The sequence below is a fragment of the Macrobrachium rosenbergii genome, chromosome 4 (assembly GCF_040412425.1).
Source record: "Macrobrachium rosenbergii isolate ZJJX-2024 chromosome 4, ASM4041242v1, whole genome shotgun sequence".
In the NCBI taxonomy this organism is placed as follows: Eukaryota; Metazoa; Arthropoda; class Malacostraca; order Decapoda; family Palaemonidae; genus Macrobrachium; species Macrobrachium rosenbergii.
In genome coordinates, this window is record NC_089744.1 from 4,184,797 (window position 1) to 4,204,910 (window position 20,114).

A 20,114-nucleotide genomic window follows, 5' to 3' on the forward strand; every position below is an offset into this window, starting at 1 on the left:
TGCAGTGAATGACAATTTCAGATGAAACAGTACAGATTGGTGATAGTGAATAAAAACTGCAGACTTATGAAAACGTTTGAAAACGCTTGTAATGAGAGAAAGTGGAACATGAGTGTGAGCAGGAATTAGGTTACAAGGGCAAAAGGAAACCAGGAAGGGGGAGGGGTGAATGTTGGTATGGATAATGAATTATATATCACCAGTAATTCATTTATATAGTTTTTCAGGCGTAAATGTAACGATTGATGGTGAGACGAGGGAAGAAGTAATTGAATAGGTGAAGCAATTAAAGGGAAAGGACCATACAGAAGATCTGAGAGCAAAAAAGGAATATCTATGGACGCCAAAAACAAAAACTGTAGAGAGAGATATATGTTCCCGACTATGGTTCAGGATATTTTAGTGGAACGAGGATCGTCCTCCTGATGATAATATATATATATATATATATATATATATATATATATATATATATATATATATATATATATATATATATATATGTATGTATGTATGTATATATATGTAAATATATATGTGTGTGTACCTTGATTTTTCAGCAGGTCTTCGGGAAGAGGTTGCTCTGTTCCTGAACCCAGCTGAAGCTATTACCCTTTTGAACCACATTATTCGAAAACAAATAACAATTGTTTAATGAGTAAAAGCAAAGTAAAGAAAAAATCACTGGGAATTTTAGTCAGTTTTAATCACTATTCTTGAGTAGCTTTACATTCATAGTCAGCAGAAATGACTAATAAAACTGCGCATTGTTCAAGACAGTAATTATATTTTAAGAAAAATAATTTGTATGCGGCAAATGGTTATTTCTTTTTAAAATAGCAAGAGAAAGAACCAAATAAGTCTCTGATATCGGAACAACTGAACTAGTCAGCGTCAACAGTATTGTTAGTCATTTTGAATATTTTTTCTAATCTTTATCATTTTCCTCGAATAGAGAATTATGTTGCGAGATCAGTAGTAATTCATCATCAGGCGAAACTGTCCATGTTTATGAGGAAGGTTCTCTGCAGAGACTGCCAGTGTTTAAGAGGAATGTTCTCTTCAACAAACTGTGGATGTGCCCCAACAAATCTGTTTGGCCAGCAACTCGAATACAAAAGCCACCACACTGAGCAGCAGTCCGATGCCAAGCAGTATGAATCCTCCCTGAAGGTTATCGAGACTTAAAGGTTGGATTACACCATTGGTACTGGAGATTTCGCCAGGTCCTTCTGTTACTCCCGCCTGTGGAATAAACCAAGGCGTGCTAATGCTTAATTTGAATATAATGTATACAAGCATAATTATGTATTTATGAGTGTGTATGTGCTACAGCGTTATTATAGATGCACACTATACACACATATATATATATATATATATATATATATATATATATATATATATATATATATATATATATATATATATATATATATCCTTCTCGTGGTCAGGTCGGCAATGCGACCTCCTTGTGATTATGGTAACGTGGGTTCGTTTCCCGTGACCGGCCATCACAATCTCTTCAATTTCTTGTGTTTGGGTCTCACTGCTTCGTAGTTACAAGCATATCCAAAAGGGTGCGAAGAATTCGAGAAGTTAAGAGGGCATTGTGGCTATTAGAATTACATATTCGTATATATTCTAGATAGCTTGTCCACGGTTTCACACTTTCACATATAAAGAGACAAATAAACAATGATGAATTCACCTATCTGAAAATGATTTAAGCCAAATGGCCACTGATAAGTGCTCTATTGATGACAAGGATTTAAAGCTATATACTTTTGGTTTAGAACCATAAAAAAAAAATAAATTGCAGTAACTTACTGCATTCAGACAACAGGAGTGATATTAACATCAACTCTATAGGTACTCTAAAGTCTAGCGTGCTTGGTCAAAGGAGGGTCTCGGTAGGGTGAGAGATGCCAAATGTACTTTCCTCATAATGCAAATAAGGCAATTGAAGACTCTCTTTCGATTTTTTAAAAAAGGGCTTTATTTAAGAAACACATACCACTATAATTGATGACAGTTTTATGATAATAATATTGTTAGAAATAGAATACGAAAATATTTTAGACAATGTGACACACTTTCCACACGTTCTGCCAAATCTGCGTTTACCCTAAGGCGATGGTGAGGAAGAAACAATGATAGTTTTGGGTCAGTAGCCTTGGATTAACCTATTCTATCAAAGGACCTATGGTCAACACAAGGAACAATGGATACCTTCCCAAAACGAAGCAGCATCCCTCAAACAAAGGAAGTTATATATATATATATATATATATATATATATATATATATATATATATATATATATATATATATATATATAATGTCTGTAAATATTCCTCCAGAGAAATAACCCAAGATGGAGTTTTAGCTCGTTATGCACGTGCTACAAAACATACAGCAGAAGTAACACGATTAAACGAGAGAACAGTTTACCGAACTTTCAAGGAATCAAAAGAAAGAAATGGGATGCACAGAGTTACGATTTTCAAAGAACGTGAGAGAAAAAATAGATCAAAGCCTATAACTATATATATACTTTGAAGTAAAAATCATAGTAGGATCTACTCTGGTATAAAATGATCAATGAATTATAAGTTACTGAGCCCTTTAATTCCTAAGATGGAACAATTTAACATCAAATAATGAAATAATATAGTATAGCAAAACTATATTATAAAATAATAGAAATTAATAAATGCTATACTTACATTATAGATAAAAAAAAAACAATCTGAGAGAGAGAGAGAGAGAGAGAGAGAGAGAGAGAGAGAGAGAGAGAGAGAGAGAGAGAGAGAGAGAGAGAGAGAGAGACCATTTATGCCTCGTGTATTTCGATTGTTCATTGCCATAAATGGAACATTGTTCAATCAATAAAGACAATACTCGATTATGATCTTCTATTTGTATCCATCACTATTAAGTCGCTTGGTCTAAAACAGAAAATTGGTGTCAAATACATCTTTAATTAATTAGAAAAGTCCATGATAAATCCAGTGAAGACCAACATTCTCCTCATTCTTCATTACCCTATGTTTAGATATGGTCTGGGTACGCTGATAGAAAACTTTTATCCTAATATCATATTGAATAAAGTAGAACAAAAAATTTAACTAAAAAAAAAATTAACTAAAAAGTTAACAAAGAAAATAATGCACAGGTATAGTCTTAATCAGAATCGCTGAGAGTGAGCCGGTGTGACGCAGGCTGGGATAGAAAGAAAGAAAAAAAGTGACCGTCGTCCGGCCGACCTCCTCCAAGTCCTGACGAAAACAAGGGTGTCTGTTGACGATCGTCAACAGACGCTTTTGTTTTCGTCCAGCCTCCAACGGTCTCTCTCATGAATCAGCCAGTCTCTCTCTCTCTCTCTCTCTCTCTCTCTCTCTCTCTCTCTCTCTCTCTCTCTCTACAACTTGTGGGCCAGGGAAAAAGTGATTGTATGGATAAAGTGTAAAGTGGACAAGTTATACAATTACTACGAATACAAAGTTTACATTAACATAAAAAACTTTAAGTTAATTCTCAAGTTCGTTGTTAAAAATAAATCCCAAACATAATATTGTGAAATATTATGTTTGTTAAATGTAGTGAACAATACAATTTTGGGTGACGTCATGCCCATACAGTGCACGCACTTACGCACACACACACATACTGGAAGGTGTAAACATCCACCATTCCTTTTCCACCCTCCTGACCTCTTGACCTCTCCTAATGGCTTCACTGGCGAGAGATGCAAACAAGATCTCATAGCACCTTCAACTATTACCATGCGTGATAATGTGCGATACATTCACCAAGAGCAACTTTTCGTAGATATAAGGATAAATTAATTATCATAACTAAAACAGTACTCCAGACTTCGTTACTAAAAGGTTTACTAACGTTTATGTTAAAAGACTTCGTCTCTTTGTGAGAATATTTTTCGGTGCTAGAATCATAGCAAAGATCAAGCAAAATAATGCAAGAGTGTCATTCTCGAATAGGTGTGGGTCTTTCACCCTTATTATCAAGACATGCAATAGAGCCGTGCATATTTCTGCAAATTTCATAAACATGCAAGTACATTTGGATTTCACTTGAATAACAGATACAAATAACAGTTCTCATCTGTTGGTTACCTGACAATTCATAACAAAAAATCAAATCAATAATTTTTAATGAAAACAGACGATACAAATGACTCGATAGTAAGAAAAATATGTTAAGATTGTTGTGCGGGGAATTTCTCACACAACTTGTCAGTTCGCAAATGACATTTCTTTACAAAAAGAGTACATAACTGATCCGAAACTTGAACAACGACACACGATTTATAACAAATGATTGCGATAAGTGACAAGAACCATATCTTTGTAGGATTATTCACCAAAATTACCGAAGTGGCAACACGTATAAGTAGGATGGCAGTACCCTAAATGCTTCCTTGACTTGTTTTGGCCATTTCTACTTGCATCAACAAAACGTTTCATAAACAAACGGCTCGAGTCCCAACTCACTCCTCGTTCTAGATTATCCTGTACCTTCACTAGTCAATGATATAAAAGTATTCTCTCTATGAGTTCATGGTTCCACGCTAATGATTCACCTTAAGTATTATTTAACTGATGATTTGGCAGTATTCGTCATAACACTGCTGTCTTTCAACTCTCACTCAACAAAACATAATTTCAGATTATATATTTAAGTTGTTTTATTATTCTGTTGAATGGAATCAAAGGAAAAAAACTAGTAGTGAAATAAATAAAATATTAGTTACGTAATTTCTCAACATGAGTTAATAGTAACATTATTAAACATCGTTCGTAATAGTGTAGGTAGTGAAGCTGGGAGGAAATGACAAATAAAGGTAACGAGGAGCAGACTGGTAGTCACCCCGATGTTTTGGAAACAATACGACGACGTAGTCATAAAAAATACGAAAATAGAAATGATGACATTCGCTTTCCAACTTCAGGTGTTACCAGTTTGTCGGAGCATCGTGCTTTCACGAAAAAAAAATGCATTGTTGTTTTGCTGTCGTGCTTTTACGAAAATAGGTAGTATTGATTCGTTACCGTGGCATTGAAATATCTTCATCACGACGCAGTTACGCAATCTTATGTAAAAGATAGGTGTTGCCAGGCAACTCATATATTGCACATCAAGGTCTAAAGAAACGTATTCTCTAGATCTTGTTACATATATTACAAAAATACTATATGTGTTTTTTTTAACAGGCGTATGCATTTACAGGCTATAAATGTGAAAAGCGAAAGATGTTAAGAATAAGGTTATGAAAATGGATTTCTAATAAAGGTAACAAGGCATAACGAGAACAATGCCAAAAACATTGACTTTAAGAGTTTAAGGGGACGAAAATTTTGGGAATGCCGGACCAAGAAGTAAACGGCAGCGTCTTCAAAGGGGATTGTAAAGTAGGTGAAAAGTTTCATATATATAAATATATATATATATATATATATATATATATAATAGTTTCATATATATATATATATATATATATATATATATATAGAGAGAGAGAGAGAGAGAGAGAGAGAGAGAGAGAGAGAGAGAGAGAGAGAGAGAGAGAGAGATAAAAGGAGCCCATAAAAACTGCGAAAGGTACAAAATTAATGCTATATTTCAGAGATCAACTGTCTCCCTCTACAGGCAAGTATATGCTTGCCTGTAGAGGAAGACAGTTGGTCTCTGAAATATAGCATTAACTTTCTACCTTTGGCATTTTTATGGGCTCCTTTTATTAGATCTCCATATATATATATATATATATATATATATATATATATATATATATATATATATATATATATATATATATGTGTGTGTGTGTGTGTGTGTGTGTGTGTGTGTGTGTGTGTGTGTGTGTAGAATCTACCAGTCACTTTTTACCAGATACATATGTAACTGTAATAGTCACAATACCCTCTTAACTTCTCGAATTCTTTGCTCTTTTTTTGGATACGCTTGTCACTACAGAGCCTTAGGATCCAAATGCAAGAAATATGATGGCCAGTAGCGGGAAACGAATCCGGGTCCCGTATTTAGAATGACGTCACATTGCCGACCTGACCACAAGAAGGATAAAATTCAATTGCCTCTCGTACATACACATGCAGTACGTTTCGTTTTCAGATATATCTATATTAGAGCTGGAATAGACGCCTCCTCACCATCGTGGCCAAGTGGACAATCGTTTTTATTGTTTTTTAGGCTGAAATATACATGTAGAATCTACTGGTCACTTTTTACTAGATACATATGTAATTGTAATTGTAATAACAACAATGCCCTCTTAACTTCTCGAATTCTTTGCGCGTTTTTGGATACGCTTGTCACTACAAAGCCTTAAGATCCAAGTGCAAGAAATATGAAGAAATTATGATATCCAGCAGAGTGAAATGAACCTGGGTCCCATAATCAGAACGAGGTGACATTGCCGACCTGACCACGAGATAGATAAAATTCTATTGCATCTCATTCTAATTATGGGACCCAGGTTCCTTTCCTGCTACCGGACATCATAATTTCTTAATTTGTTGATCTCCAGGCTTTGTTACAATATGTATCCAAAAAGCGCAAAGATTCGAGAAGTTAAGACGGCATATTACAATTACATATATCTATATAGATTCTATATATATATATATATATATATATATATATATATATAAATATAATAACTATTTATCTTTACATATAAAGATATACATTTATATTTAGATACATATCTATATATAACTTTATGTGTATGTATATAGACAGAGATATACTGTAGATAGATGGATAAACAGATGAATAGACAGATTCCTCACCTGGTTGTCTGTCCCTGAGGCCATAACCTTAGCTCGTTTGCTGCGAAGAATGATGTCAGCCATCCACTTTTTAGCAAATCCCGCCTCGGTCAGCCGCCGAATCACCCGGTTGAACTTGCCGACGTAAGGAACGTACTTCGGATATGCTAGACCGATGCCGAAGGGTGCTATGTATTCCCTCATGGCGTGCAGCGATGGACGCCCACGTTTGTCTGTGTAGTAAACTGCGATCGTGTAGTCTAGGAAGCCACGACTTTCCAGGAATGAGTACTTTCCTGAAACGACATTCGTGATACGGTGTTAGATTTCGTTCATGTGCTGTTATTTAACGAAAATCAAAGTGATTGATTGGCGCTTCATTTTCATAAGGCAGCAGGGATGGGGTAGCTCAGAGGGAAATGGTGGAACTTTAGAGAAGTCATTTTCCTTTATATTCCTGTCAAATCCTAGTTCCAGTAGCACAAGAATATTCAAAACGGTAAAAGAAAATAAGAAAGGAAAAAATTAAATTGATTTTGAACAGTTTGTTCCGCTCTATCTACCGAAGTCAACTACAGATCTTCCTCTTGCGCTAATATTTTCCAGCTGCCTTGAAATCGTTACGAGCGAGATACTTAATGTAAAACTCACATAGTTACTTGTTGAACAAAATGAAGGGAGATGAATTTCCATAAACTAAAGATGTTAACAAAAAAAAAACGACATGATATTCAAAAGCAAGTTAATTAGTTACCATACGTTCTGACAATCAAACGGAGACGTGTCTGGAGGACTAAACTAGGGTAGATGAAGGGCCTTCAAAAATAAACGCGGAAAATGATGATTATGATAAACAGCCGCCCCTTAAACAACAATGAAATTTGTTTAGTGAGCACTGGGGTCAAGTTTTCTTGGGAGCGAATATTCTTATGCTTTTTTACTACATAAAACTATACGTTTTTCTCTTTTTTTCACCGATTATGAAGCTACAATGTTCATGTTCTAATGACTGCCCAACGATACCCAGTAAAAAAGAGAGTGTATTACTTCCTCAGAAGTCTGCAAAACATAGCCCACCTTTCAAAGTGCGCTGTAGTCCTTCATCTGTGGAAGGCACATGCTGGTATCTTAGAGCCAAAAGACGGACAAACCTATCGGCGTTCTTCTCCATGACGCGTTTTAGAGTATACCCAATACTTCCAACATCGATGTGTTTCTCATAAAGTTGCTTATGCGTGTCAATTGGGGCCTGTTCTAAAGGAACTGTCAGGAAAGAAATAAGAGAGCCTTTGTAGGCCGAAGCCAAGATGAAAAAGGCAATGCTCCAAAAGGCCGTGAAGATGCGCAGATGGGAGGCCCTTGGCTCACGAAACAAAGTTGTGTTCATTACGGATGCGTAGAGGTAAAGGCACAAGTTCGCTACGTCGTGAAACCAAGGTGCTTCACTTTCACTGCCACTGAGCAGGCCTAATTTAACCATAAAGACAAAGAGCACCATTCCAGCCACAATAGAGATCAGGACAGCTATCCAGGCGTTGAGAAGGAACGGCAACCCCAGGGCCATCCACTGAGGCAGAGGACCTGGCACCAAGTTAACGAAGCACAGATACTCAATATCATAGGCAATGGACATGTCAATGATGGCAAAGTAGGATTCCATGATGTAAAGGTCGGCAACCCCAATGTCTGCTCTCCTGTGCTGTAGGTCTCCCATGAGGCCTGTCCAGTTTCCCGCGTCCTTCTCCCAACCCCACATCTCGTTGTCGGATGGTCGGCCGTATACCAGGGAAAAGTTCAGAGCTTCACTCAAGGCCTGTACGACCTGGAGTGAATGGAAAAGGAAATTAACGGGAGGTTGTTTGATGACGAGCTGAAGTGTAGCCATCATTATTTCATCACTGTGATCGCCCTATATACAGACATATTCAGTATTAAGAAGAGTAATACTAGTTGTTATCATCCCGAGGTCCAAAATTTGTAAGCTCTGGTGTCTTTAACAATTCGGAAAAATAAACGAAAATGTAGAGGAAAGCTGACCTTTATAAAAAAAACTATTAGAAACTAGCAATTTCGGTACTGAATAACAAACATAAAAAGGTAAATGATGAAATAATATTTGACACAACAGATCCTTTACTTCGACAGTAATCTACCAAAACATGTTATCTAAGTTTGGTCTACTAATAAGGTGTATGTGTTTTCAATTTAAACACCAGGCTACTCATGGGAAAAGATATATGATAAAAATCTACTAGCTTGCAAAGTTACTCACATCTACGTCCACTCCATACAGTTGAAAACTGTTCTCTTCCTCGATCATGAAAATTCTGGGTGGAAAATGGAAAGTTACCACCCTCATCTGGTATCCAAAGAAATTGGTGAGCTTGTCCGGAAAGAAATGAGCGTCTGACAGGTCCAAAACTCTGCCTCTCCATGTTGTCAAGGTATATGCCAGTTGGTCGGATGCTGAATAGGGAGGGTTCATCGAATAAGGGCGATTGGTGACAACCTGAAGCGATTCCGAATCAGAGCTCGGCCGAAGGATGAGAAGCGCCGTCATGGTGTTAATTTCATCAGCCCTAAGAAAGTTATCAACGTCTACCGCGGGACTCTCGGTGAAAATGAGGTGTTTACGCGACAGGAAATATTTGTCCCAGTCCTTGTTCGCGAGTAAAAACAAGTTGTGGATGTCTTCGATCGCTGAAGACACGGTTAGATACACCGGGCACCTCGTTATGATATTCAGATTGGTGTCCTCGAGAATGTCGGGCAAACCTTCCTTCAAACGGAAGATGATCTTGGTAAAATTTCTAGCGTAAGTGAGTAAAACGTCGATCAGGGATTGATGTTCGCCTTCCCCGCTCTTGCCGTTTGGTTGAAAAATCTTCCTCTGCCCTTCAGAGAGGGAGGAATTATAGAAAACGATGAGGGAGCAACCTTCAAAATAGGCCTTCTCGAGTTCCCGAAGGAAGGAACCGAATAGTCTCATCTGCTGTTGATGAAGGATTGCTTCTGACGAAGGAGGGGGATTTAAGAGCCCCCCTAAAAAGAGGAGTCCCATAAGCCACCTGGAAAGAAGAGAAATGCTTTAAAAAGCTTGAGGCTTCATAAGAGCAATAAATACAGTATATTATATATATAATGTATATATGTATACATGTATATATATACATGTATATATATATATATATATATATATATATATATATATATATATATATATATATCACATATAGGAGTCAGTATTGAGTGGCGTATACAAAAAGACTTTAAATTATTTAAGTAGTTTTAGTTCACTATCATTATATTTCTGGACAGAATTTTTCCTAAGCTACTATTGCTGCAATAACACCAGTAATAATAATAATAATAATAATAATAATAATAATAATAATAATAATAATAATAATAATATAGCCGTTTCCACGGCATTTGATTTACACAGAGTCTTCTCTATTCCTCTTATTAACTTTTTTTCATCAGCATGTAGCTGGTATATCAGGTTTCCTAAGGACATATAAAGATTTCTGTTGTCTTAGGCCTATTTCCTCATAGTTTATTATAAAAACGTGAAAACAGCCAGCTGCTTCTTAAAAATAAGCCGGCGCCCCTAGAAGCGTCTTTGAAGAGAAGTGTCATCTACAACTTCACATGCCCGGTGGAAGGATGCCACATACCAGTACCATACTCTGTAAGAGTCTCTCCTGCCACCTTCAAGAAGGGGCCTTCTTTAACCATCATAGAGAAAGTCACAACAGAAGGCCAGGAAGAGCTGAGCTTATGAAGAACATAGAGATTATAGACCAAACACCGGACCGACGACGTCTACGGTTTCTCGAGGCACTCCATTTATTAGAAAAAAAAAAAAAAGCCAAGTATCAGCAAGGTGAAAGAAACAATTTCTCCCCACCGTCATAAGGAGAAATAAAAGAAATCAACTGACACCAAGCACCGTCACGAGAGAGAGAGAGAGAGAGAGAGAGAGAGAGAGAGAGAGAGAGAGAGAGAGAGAGAGAGAGGCACCAGATGCCGAGCCATCACCCACCTCCAGCCAGCAAAACAAGTTAGGCCTACAGTATTTCCAAACCTTGTCGTTTTGGGCATAGCAAGGGTGGGGAGTACTCTGCCAAATCAGATATTCTCAATAAATTTATTTGTTATTTAAATGCACTACAGACCTAATAAAAATACTAAAATAATCATTGCTAGATTTTATTTTTATCATATGAAAACCCTTCGTAGTATTTTACACCGGGTAACGATGTTAACAGCTTATTCTTTCTTAAACGAGGGAAAGATTTTAAGCTACGTTGCCAGTTCTCTTAAAGGATTCACGTCCAAGCTAAGCCGCCCTTGTGGCATGTAGAGGCCGAATTCAGATCAAAGAAAATAACGAGTAAGGGAATAAAAAAATCTCTGTTAATTAAAACAGTACAGGGTTTTATAGGGTATTTTAAACCACAACACAGGTAGTGTATGAACCGTGAATACTTTTATTTGCATAAAAGGAAAAAAAAATTATATACCTTAGGGTAGGGAGAAAATTATTTGTCATATACCTAAGTGCAGAATTTCTCCAAGTATGTATATGTATATACAGTAAATATATACAGTCTAGGTGTGTGTTCATTTAGAGAGAGAGAGAGAGCATTCTCGACACTCTCATGGTCAATGTAGAAGGAAGTAGCGATTATCCAATGAAAGATCAATGAAAGAATTTAAATTTGCTCGGAAACAACAAATCTCTGGACTGCTCGACGTGAGGAAGAGAAGAAGAAGAAGAAAAAAAAAAGCATTCGCTGGAGCCGCATTCGCGTATTATACTTTTTACTTTCTATTTTCTTCAATATTTGCAAATGAATTGAAAATGTCTTGTTACAAGTTGCGATGATATTTTGCACTCTTTCTGTTGCTCTTTATATGTCCTAAGGAAACCTGATATACCAGCTATTATACATGCTGATGAAAAAAAAAAATGACTACAAGAAGATTAGAAGAGACTGTGTGAATTAAATGCCGTGGAAACAGCTATAATTTTCATGCTACTGCCCTCAGAGAAGGTATCCTCTCCAATAATAATAATAATAATAATAATAATAATAATAATAATAATGATGATTCATCTTACTAATAGCACTGCCTGTGGTTTTATATCGATAGAAAAGCAGAATAAATGTCCTAGGATTTCTGAAACGCGTCAGACAATATCGGAATATATTTTAGTCAGTTTTATTCTAATGAGTTCTTATGTCACGAGAGAGAGAGAGAGAGAGAGAGAGAGAGAGAGAGAGAGAGAGAGAGAGAGAGAGTATATATATATATATATATATATATATATATATATATATATATATATATATATATATATATATATATGTATATATTGCATAATTCAAGTCGGATGAGCAGTAATATAAAGTTTTCTGGATGAAAAGAAAAAATAAAATAACTGAACGTGAAAAGGGTTCACATCACCGGAAGAAAAGAGAAACCCATTAGTTCTCAGGGATTATAGCCTACCCGTTCGTTAAACAGTTGAGGGACTCAACTCCTCTGGCGATATTTTGTTTCCTGTTCAGGTAGACCATACAAGAGGCTTCTTGAGCGACCGGTTTCTTATCTATTGTCGACTTTTCTTACTTCACAAGTAAGTTTTAATTGTTTACAATGAGCAAATAACTAGCTGTGAAATGTCTGACGTAAGGGTTACTACCTAGTTAATTTGGTCGACTAAAATTTTAGCGAAAATAGAATACAAACATTAATTCCGTCTACAGCAGTGACATATTTCTTGCACCAGGTGCTCTTTCATCTTAGAAAGCTTATGTGGCTGCAGTTAGTTATTTTTTATACTGCTCAAAATGCACAAATGTTCATGTAGGCTAGATTGAAAGGCAGTTGGCTAGCAAAGCAGGCAAAACACTTGTTTAACGAGAAATGCAATATTTTAATTAATACGTGAGTTCGTTTTGTATATACTCAGGGAACGCTATTATATGTTTATGCGTTACTTTCATTTTAGTTGTCTTCTTTTTTCCTAGTTATTGGAATATATGTATCGTTTCAGTGACGCTTATAAGCTTATTCTATGAAAAAGCGCGCACTTAACGAATAATAATTTCCCGTAACTCACTTCATCTCCAGCGCAGTCTACCAACAGCAGCGCCAAGCTTGTGCCACTCGAAGAGTTGGAATGACAATAAGCGCAGTCTTGTCATGGTTTAGCGCAGGCGGTATAAGTCTAAAGATTCCCGCATTGTAAAATTAACCTGTGTAACTAACTACTATACTATGTTTTCCTGCATTCAATTTCACTATATAGGAGAATATATCTTGCCACTTTTATTTTAGAGAAAAAATGAACTTAATAAACGGGGTACAGGATTTATTACGTTTATTTTCATATGTATAGCCTACTTGGCTACTTCGAAAAAGTATCTTGATATCTGTTTTTTGTCCACAGACATAAGTCAGTGCACGAAGAACTAATCAGGTTCTTACACTGGTTACTTAGTTATTCATATCCAATTAGCTCTCCACCTTAAGACGTTACGGCACTTTTTTCGTTTCGGATATAAAAAGAGAACTTTTTCACGTAGCTGCGATTGATTGAAGTCGAACGGAATGGAACATAGAATTTATGCCAAAGGCCAATGACTGGGGCCCAAGGGGTCGTTCAGCGCTGAAAGGGAAATGGAGAGTGGAAAGGCTTGAAAGGTGTAACAGGAGGAAAACCTCGCAGTTGCGCCATGAAACTTGTTTTAGGAGAAGGTGGATAGCAAGATGGAGAAGAGAGTATGAATATAGGTACAGTAAAAGGAATGAAAGGGGTTGCAGCTGGGGCCCGAAGTGACGCTGCAAAGAACCTCAAGTAATGCATTTGAACCCGAAGAGAGTGTCTTCTTCGGGATAACAAGATATTAATTGTCTTCTTCGAAAATTCTCCCAAAACATATGGTGAATTTTTTTTTTTCATGGCAGATTCAGTCGATTTTGACATTACCTCATTAAAGTCAAAGTAAAAATTCTTTATTCCATTAAAAATGGTTATTACATACATTTCAATTACTCATTCTTGGGTAACATAGGTCCACTCATAGTTTTATAAAAAGTTTCTACATAGTAAGCGATATTCATTATCACAGTACTTATATCTAGTACACAGGGGGTATATTACAATACAATATCTCTAATATCGGTAAAAACAGAAATAGGCCTACATTCAATTTCCGACTCTACGCAATAAAAATGTGGTAAAATCAGCAACGTATAATGATCCTTAAAAACAATCAAATTTATACTCATCAGGGTGAAACTTTCAAGTCAATAAAATAATAAATTAGCAAACTGTAATATAAGGAACAAGTAAACAGAGTTTACGACCAGAGATAAAATTTCACAACTTGTGTTCGTTTTTTGAAGAGGATATTTCTAAAAGTCTCCGAAAACCCGTGACAGTGATGAGAACGAAACCGTTAAAGGATGAAGAGTTGCACATTTTTGGAGTAAATAAATGTGCAATCAGGTGAGATTTAAAAGAACATATGGTTTCGCGCCTCATTATATCTGCAGGCAGACGATTCCAGAATATGGGGACAATTATATTTAGACGCCTCGTTCCCGTGTCGGTGAAAGTTCTCGGAACAGATAAGTGATCCAGACGCCTCGTGTTGATGTTCTCAGCACGATTCTGGCCTACCGTTGGCAGGGAAAATAGCCATTCTGGCAGAAAGTTCATTACTGATTTTGTAAGTTAAAAGGCACATATCGTAAAAGTACAATCTGCTCCAACCGTAGCCAGTTCAATTGCCAAATATTGGAATAAAATGGACAAGCTTTCGGGCACCTCCAACGGCGACCTTTGCGGCGAAATTTTGTATTTTCTTGACCCTTTCCAACTGGGTTTTATTGGTCGAACCCAAGACCGGCAAGCAGTAGCTTCCGTCCTTTATTTCACTTCATCCAAAAAGTTCCTGTGATAATTTAGGGTTTATCATCTAGCATACATAATAAATAAAAATACGTGATTCCACCTTTGTATTTTATCTTAATCTGGATATAAAATCATATACAAGAAATAATAGTTATACACTCATTCACATATTTAGTTTTAGTCTTTTTTCTGGCGTCACCCTATTTGTTTCACCTTTGGAGAGATTCAATAATAACAGTCTTTTCTTCTCCCTTTTGTAATTATTTTCAACACATTTGGGTCTTGTCTATTCAGTTTAAATCCTTTAGTATGTTGTCTCTAAATCTCATTACATCTTTAATTTCGGTGTCAATCAAAGGGGCAGGAGAGCTTTCATTACTTTCGTAATAAGAGGAGCACAGACATCCAAACAATTCAAAAAAAGTAACTTCTCATTACTTTCGTAATAAAAGGAGCGCAGACATTCAAACAATTCACAAAAGTAATGGTAAAAGTACGAACCTGATAGTGTGCGTCATCAGTAAATAAAATTGTATTTAAGGAACAGCAGTCGTTTAAGAGTTCACCGAGGTAATTCTGGGAATAATTCAGACAACGAAATGTCTTAACACTTGGAGGGCGTTTCTCTTTTCTGATATTAATATATGCTGTTAAAAGTTCATGGTCACCAACTGAACAAGGCAAGACAGCAGAATGTTACGAAACTAGGTCAGGGGCGTCATTTAGGGGGGCAACTGTCCCCTCAAGACTCAAGATGCCCCCCAAGCCTCAACTTGGCCGCCCCCCACCCTCACCCCACCAAGCCCAAAGAAGTAACAGCAGCTGGTTTTCCATTATTCCTACCGAAATTCAAATGTGTCATCACATTAAGTTATATCTTTCTATCTATTTTATGTGCTTCAAAAAGCACATAAAATAGCTCAAAATCAAAAACCCCAAGGTGATTAGGCTCGCTTCCCTCGTCAAACCGCCTTTGCCTCCCCCCATCAAAAATCTGAAACGACGCCCCTGAACTAGGCCTATTTGTAATAATAAGATCCAAGAGAGTTGAGGAGGTAGTTGTAATACCGGTTGGTTCTGTTGCCAATTGGCTCAAGTGGAGGGTTTTAATAATGTTTCCCATTCTATTATTTGGGGAGAGAGGGTAGCCTAGGATTAGGAGAGGTTTGCTTCTCAAACACATGGAACCAAACTCGTCGGAAAGATAATCATACTGCAGCTCTCGTCGAGGGCATGGGGATGACGGTATACAGTACACAGTCTATGAAAAAGGAAGGAAATTTTTTATATTGAATTGTCATCCGAAGGTCTTCGATATGCCGTGGTCTCACAAGTTCAGATGTCAGTAGCTTTACCCTCAAATGGTGTCTAACATACATACGCACTCACCCACCTTTTCCCCAGTCACTACGGTAGATAGAGAGCTCTGGGATTTCAATGAAGCTGCTATGTATTTCAGGCAAAAGCTATCATTCGCTTATACACATCATATGAACATTCCTATCATTTATTAAAATTTCGACATCATCAAAATTACCTAGGAGGGATTGTGCATTTATATGTTCAACGGTGAGTCGAGCTGTTGGAGGGAGTATCTTGATAAGGAGGAAGTAATTGCCATTCTGTATTTTGACATAATCTTGTTTTGTGTCCATACTCCCTCCACGTAGCACATGACCTATAGTCTGTTCAACATTCTAAGATTTGCCAAGGTGGGGCCTAGAAAAGAATACAGCGTTGCCAGATCTATTTATCCTTTCAAATCTCACCCTCGAGGTTAATCCCTTGTTTATGGCTCTACCTGAGATCTGCCATTAACTGTAGCCTACTTCGTTTTCTAAAGCAACGAGTAAAATTTTGGTTGTTCTTAACGATTTTCCTTTCTTTGTGTGCTTTTTGGAAATAACAATCATAGTTCTTATAATAATACCATAATGTGTTTAATGCATTAGCACTCTTAAAATTTCTGTGGGTGATTCGGCAGGCATGGCTTTTCAAGCCAATTGATTATTGTCCATATTCCATATTAGCACTTATTTATGGTTGCACGTGACTGTATTTTTTCAGTGCCTCTGCAGGTTAAATAAGCTACTTATCATTTAGGAGAGAAAAACAAATTACCATTAACTATAGGGACCCCTTGTTGTTTCTTTAATACGAAATATTTCAAAATGTTGTAAACAGTTTACTCGACCTGGGAGTCAAGATGTTGGCTGTGGGGAGATTTGATCCGCTTTGGCTATCCCTTGGGCTATCAATACTGTCCAGTGACTGGCTGCTGAGCACCATTGTTTCACACCGAGCTGGCCATTGAAACGCCCTCGCAGACCCACGTGTCAGGGAAACTGAGGTTTGGTAGCGGCGGCCAAAAATTATGCCATGTCTCCGTTTTTATGAAGATAAATTAGGCTTGTACTGCAAATATGTGAAGCCAAATATGTTTCGAAATGTTATCTTTAAATGAATAAAATTTCTTTTTTAAATTTCGCTTAAACAAGCTCTAACAAGGCAAAACTTTTATTCATAACGAGACGTTTGACACCGCTGTATTATTTCCTTGGCCCCACGCTAGCGATCTTAGAATGTTGAAGACTTTTTTTTTTTTTATAGGGTTGCCACATCGAGCTCAGAAAAATACAGAACATACTTGTATAAGGAGGAAAAGTTATGGCTAGCAGAGCGAGCCCCTTTCAGCTGGGGTATTCTGAGGCTGTGCAGCTAACATGAGGGTGAGGTAGACATGTTTCATGATGAGGTATGAGAGGGCTGGAAGATCACTTCTCCAGTTGTTAGTTATCAGTGAAGTGACAAGTCTATAGAAATTCAAAACTAAATGACATGATGTGACAGACAATGAAATATAATGTATATATATATATATATATATATATATATATATATATATATATATATATATATATATAATATATATATATATATCAAGTTTGTTTTATTCCTTCAGAACTATGCAAAATAAAACGCAGGATTTATTTCCACTGCTAAACTGCAATAGCCATTGAAAAGTAACATCATACAAATTTTCAGTGAATCAGGGAAATAGACTATGAACATCGGTCATTCCCAGCCGGGGTGGGGGTTAGTTGGGGTAGGGGGGGTGCGAGACAGACCTCTCGTCGTTCACTCTCTCATGAGTCATGTTATATCGCGTACTTTACACGTACCCAAGGCAACCATTGACAAAGGCATAATTTTGCAGTCTGGCAAGACTGAGAAAAATACGCTCATGTAATGTCAAAACAATGATGTTCAGACAGCCAAATTACATAAAAATTGGCGTTCTGTATTGGTTCAATACAGAACGCAACATCTCTCTCCAATACAGAACGAATCTGTATTTTACAGAAAGGGTGGCAACGCTAATAACTCGCATCTAATCCTACGATTAAAATGGCATTGAAAAAGAACATAACCGAATTCACCGCAGTTATAACAAGGGCGACGACGTGATGGAGTCTCTGCTTCACCCCGCCGAGTTTGCTCGTATTTACGACTGGTAAAATGAGTAGCCGAGTCTCCTCGCCATCCCGCATTTGAGGAGCAGTGACGGCCATGAAGATCACCCTCGACAGAAAATTGACCGTTTCTTCCTCCACTACCATCTCGGTGTGCTGTTGGTAGCTCAAGTCCATGTTTCTGAATCTCGGCGCTCTACTTCCTTCCGTATGTTTGGCAGTTTCTGATGTTGTTAGCAACACCTTGCGAGCCTGCAGAGAATGGGACAATTGCTTCTTGGTGCATAATAGCGTCCCAGTTGTCATGTCATTTGAAGAAAATTTCCTTTACTCTCACTATTAACATGTAGACATTTGATTAATTTTTTTTTTTTTTTTGCACTCCAAGCTGCAAGTTGATCATTGAAGTGGTTTGTAATTTCGTCAAGCTCTTGGACTCTGAGGACCGGTGCGAGTTCACATATGTGAATGTGAATGTCCTCGTTTATCTACTTCGGACTCACAATGAGAAACTATGGCGTCGTAATAATTCGAGCCAATTGTCTGCACTTTTTTTTCTGATAAAATACTTTTTTTCCCCCCCTAATAAGTGAAGTGTGGCAGAAGCATAGCTGTATTTTTCTGTTGATGACAAAACTGGTGGAACTAGTTTTTCATATATTAGCAATCCGTTCTGTGGATTTAATACTTATTTAATTATTTAGTCTCTGTATTACGCCCTAAGTATTACGCCAAGTTAAGTACTGCTTGTTATAATGCTTCGTAGGAAGATATTTAGATACCTGTGTATTATTATGCAAAAAAATAAATAAATACGTTACCAAAACAATTACCAAACCAGAGTAACACTCTTAACAATGTTGCTATGACTGCATCAAATACACCTGTTCCTCTTAATGATCTATTATTATATCTTCAAGCCCATCACATTCAGTAACGGCAGGCTTTGTAGTTATAAATCTTATAACAACAAAATTGCAGAATGTGGGCCCTTATGTCTTAAGGCTTACTGTATGTTGCTTATGAAGATAGGGGATATACCTTTTGGACAGATAACACAACGAGTTGACACACTTTTTTTATAAATAATCCGGGAAAAGATAAGTCCTAATGCTGGAGCACGTGGTTTGTTTAAATTTTATTGAATCAAACTTATGTTAACTGGTAGTGATGATGGATGATTGTTCTTAAGAACGTCTTCATGGGTATTCGCCACTTTCCATTAAATTTTGTTTTGGGGAGGATTTGAATACTCCACTGACTAAAGACAGATCAGTTACTTGTTTGTGACGCTAAGGGGTTGGGCTGTAACCTCAGTAGTCCAAAGGTAAAATTTTATATTTTTGCAAAGAACTGAGAAGTTAGTGAGGAAATGTTAAAATGATAAGTGTATATGTTGTAGGATTAAGTAACTGACTTATTTATTGAAGGAAAGGGCATCTTACCGCTCAAAGGTTCCCATGTGGGACACATTTCCCACCTGATGTGTACCAGACCAATGCTTCTTATTAGCAACTAAAGCATGTTCAGTTAAGATTTCATGAAGAGAAATAGACAGAAAAGTGGCCTTGCATGGTTTTCAATACTCCACCTATTCAGTTAGTATATTGTGCCTTTTTCTAAATGGAAATTCTTGGACCTGCAGTATATTAACTGACAATTATTCTGGTCTCAGTTCGTTGAAATTTGTATTTTTTAACCATTTTATTCTGAACGGCAACGGTACATCAGTAACAATTGCTACGGTTTTCCTATTCCGTGTATACAGAATGACTGGGTATCAGTTTCATTCAAACAGGATGGGATTTTTACAGAGTATTGCGTTCCTGACAAACATCTGTATTAGCCTCCTCCTCCTTTTAATTCAGAAATGCAGAAAAAAAAGAGTCCAAA

At 36.9% G+C, this 20,114-nt stretch overlaps 1 protein-coding gene across 1 annotated transcript; it reads right to left on the minus strand.

Moving 5' to 3' along the window:
• Positions 1-689: 689 nt before the first annotated feature.
• LOC136829954 (ionotropic receptor 21a-like) lies at positions 690-13,016 on the minus strand. The gene is made up of 5 exons (XM_067089132.1): positions 12,949-13,016; positions 9,088-9,883; positions 7,893-8,637; positions 6,837-7,111; positions 690-1,245 (listed from the first exon to the last, which is right to left on the minus strand). The coding sequence occupies exons 1-5, from the start codon at positions 12,951-12,953 to the stop codon at positions 1,063-1,065; spliced, it is 2,004 nt and encodes a 667-aa protein (XP_066945233.1). The 5' UTR covers positions 12,954-13,016; the 3' UTR covers positions 690-1,062.
• Between the last annotated feature and the right edge of the window lie 7,098 nt (positions 13,017-20,114).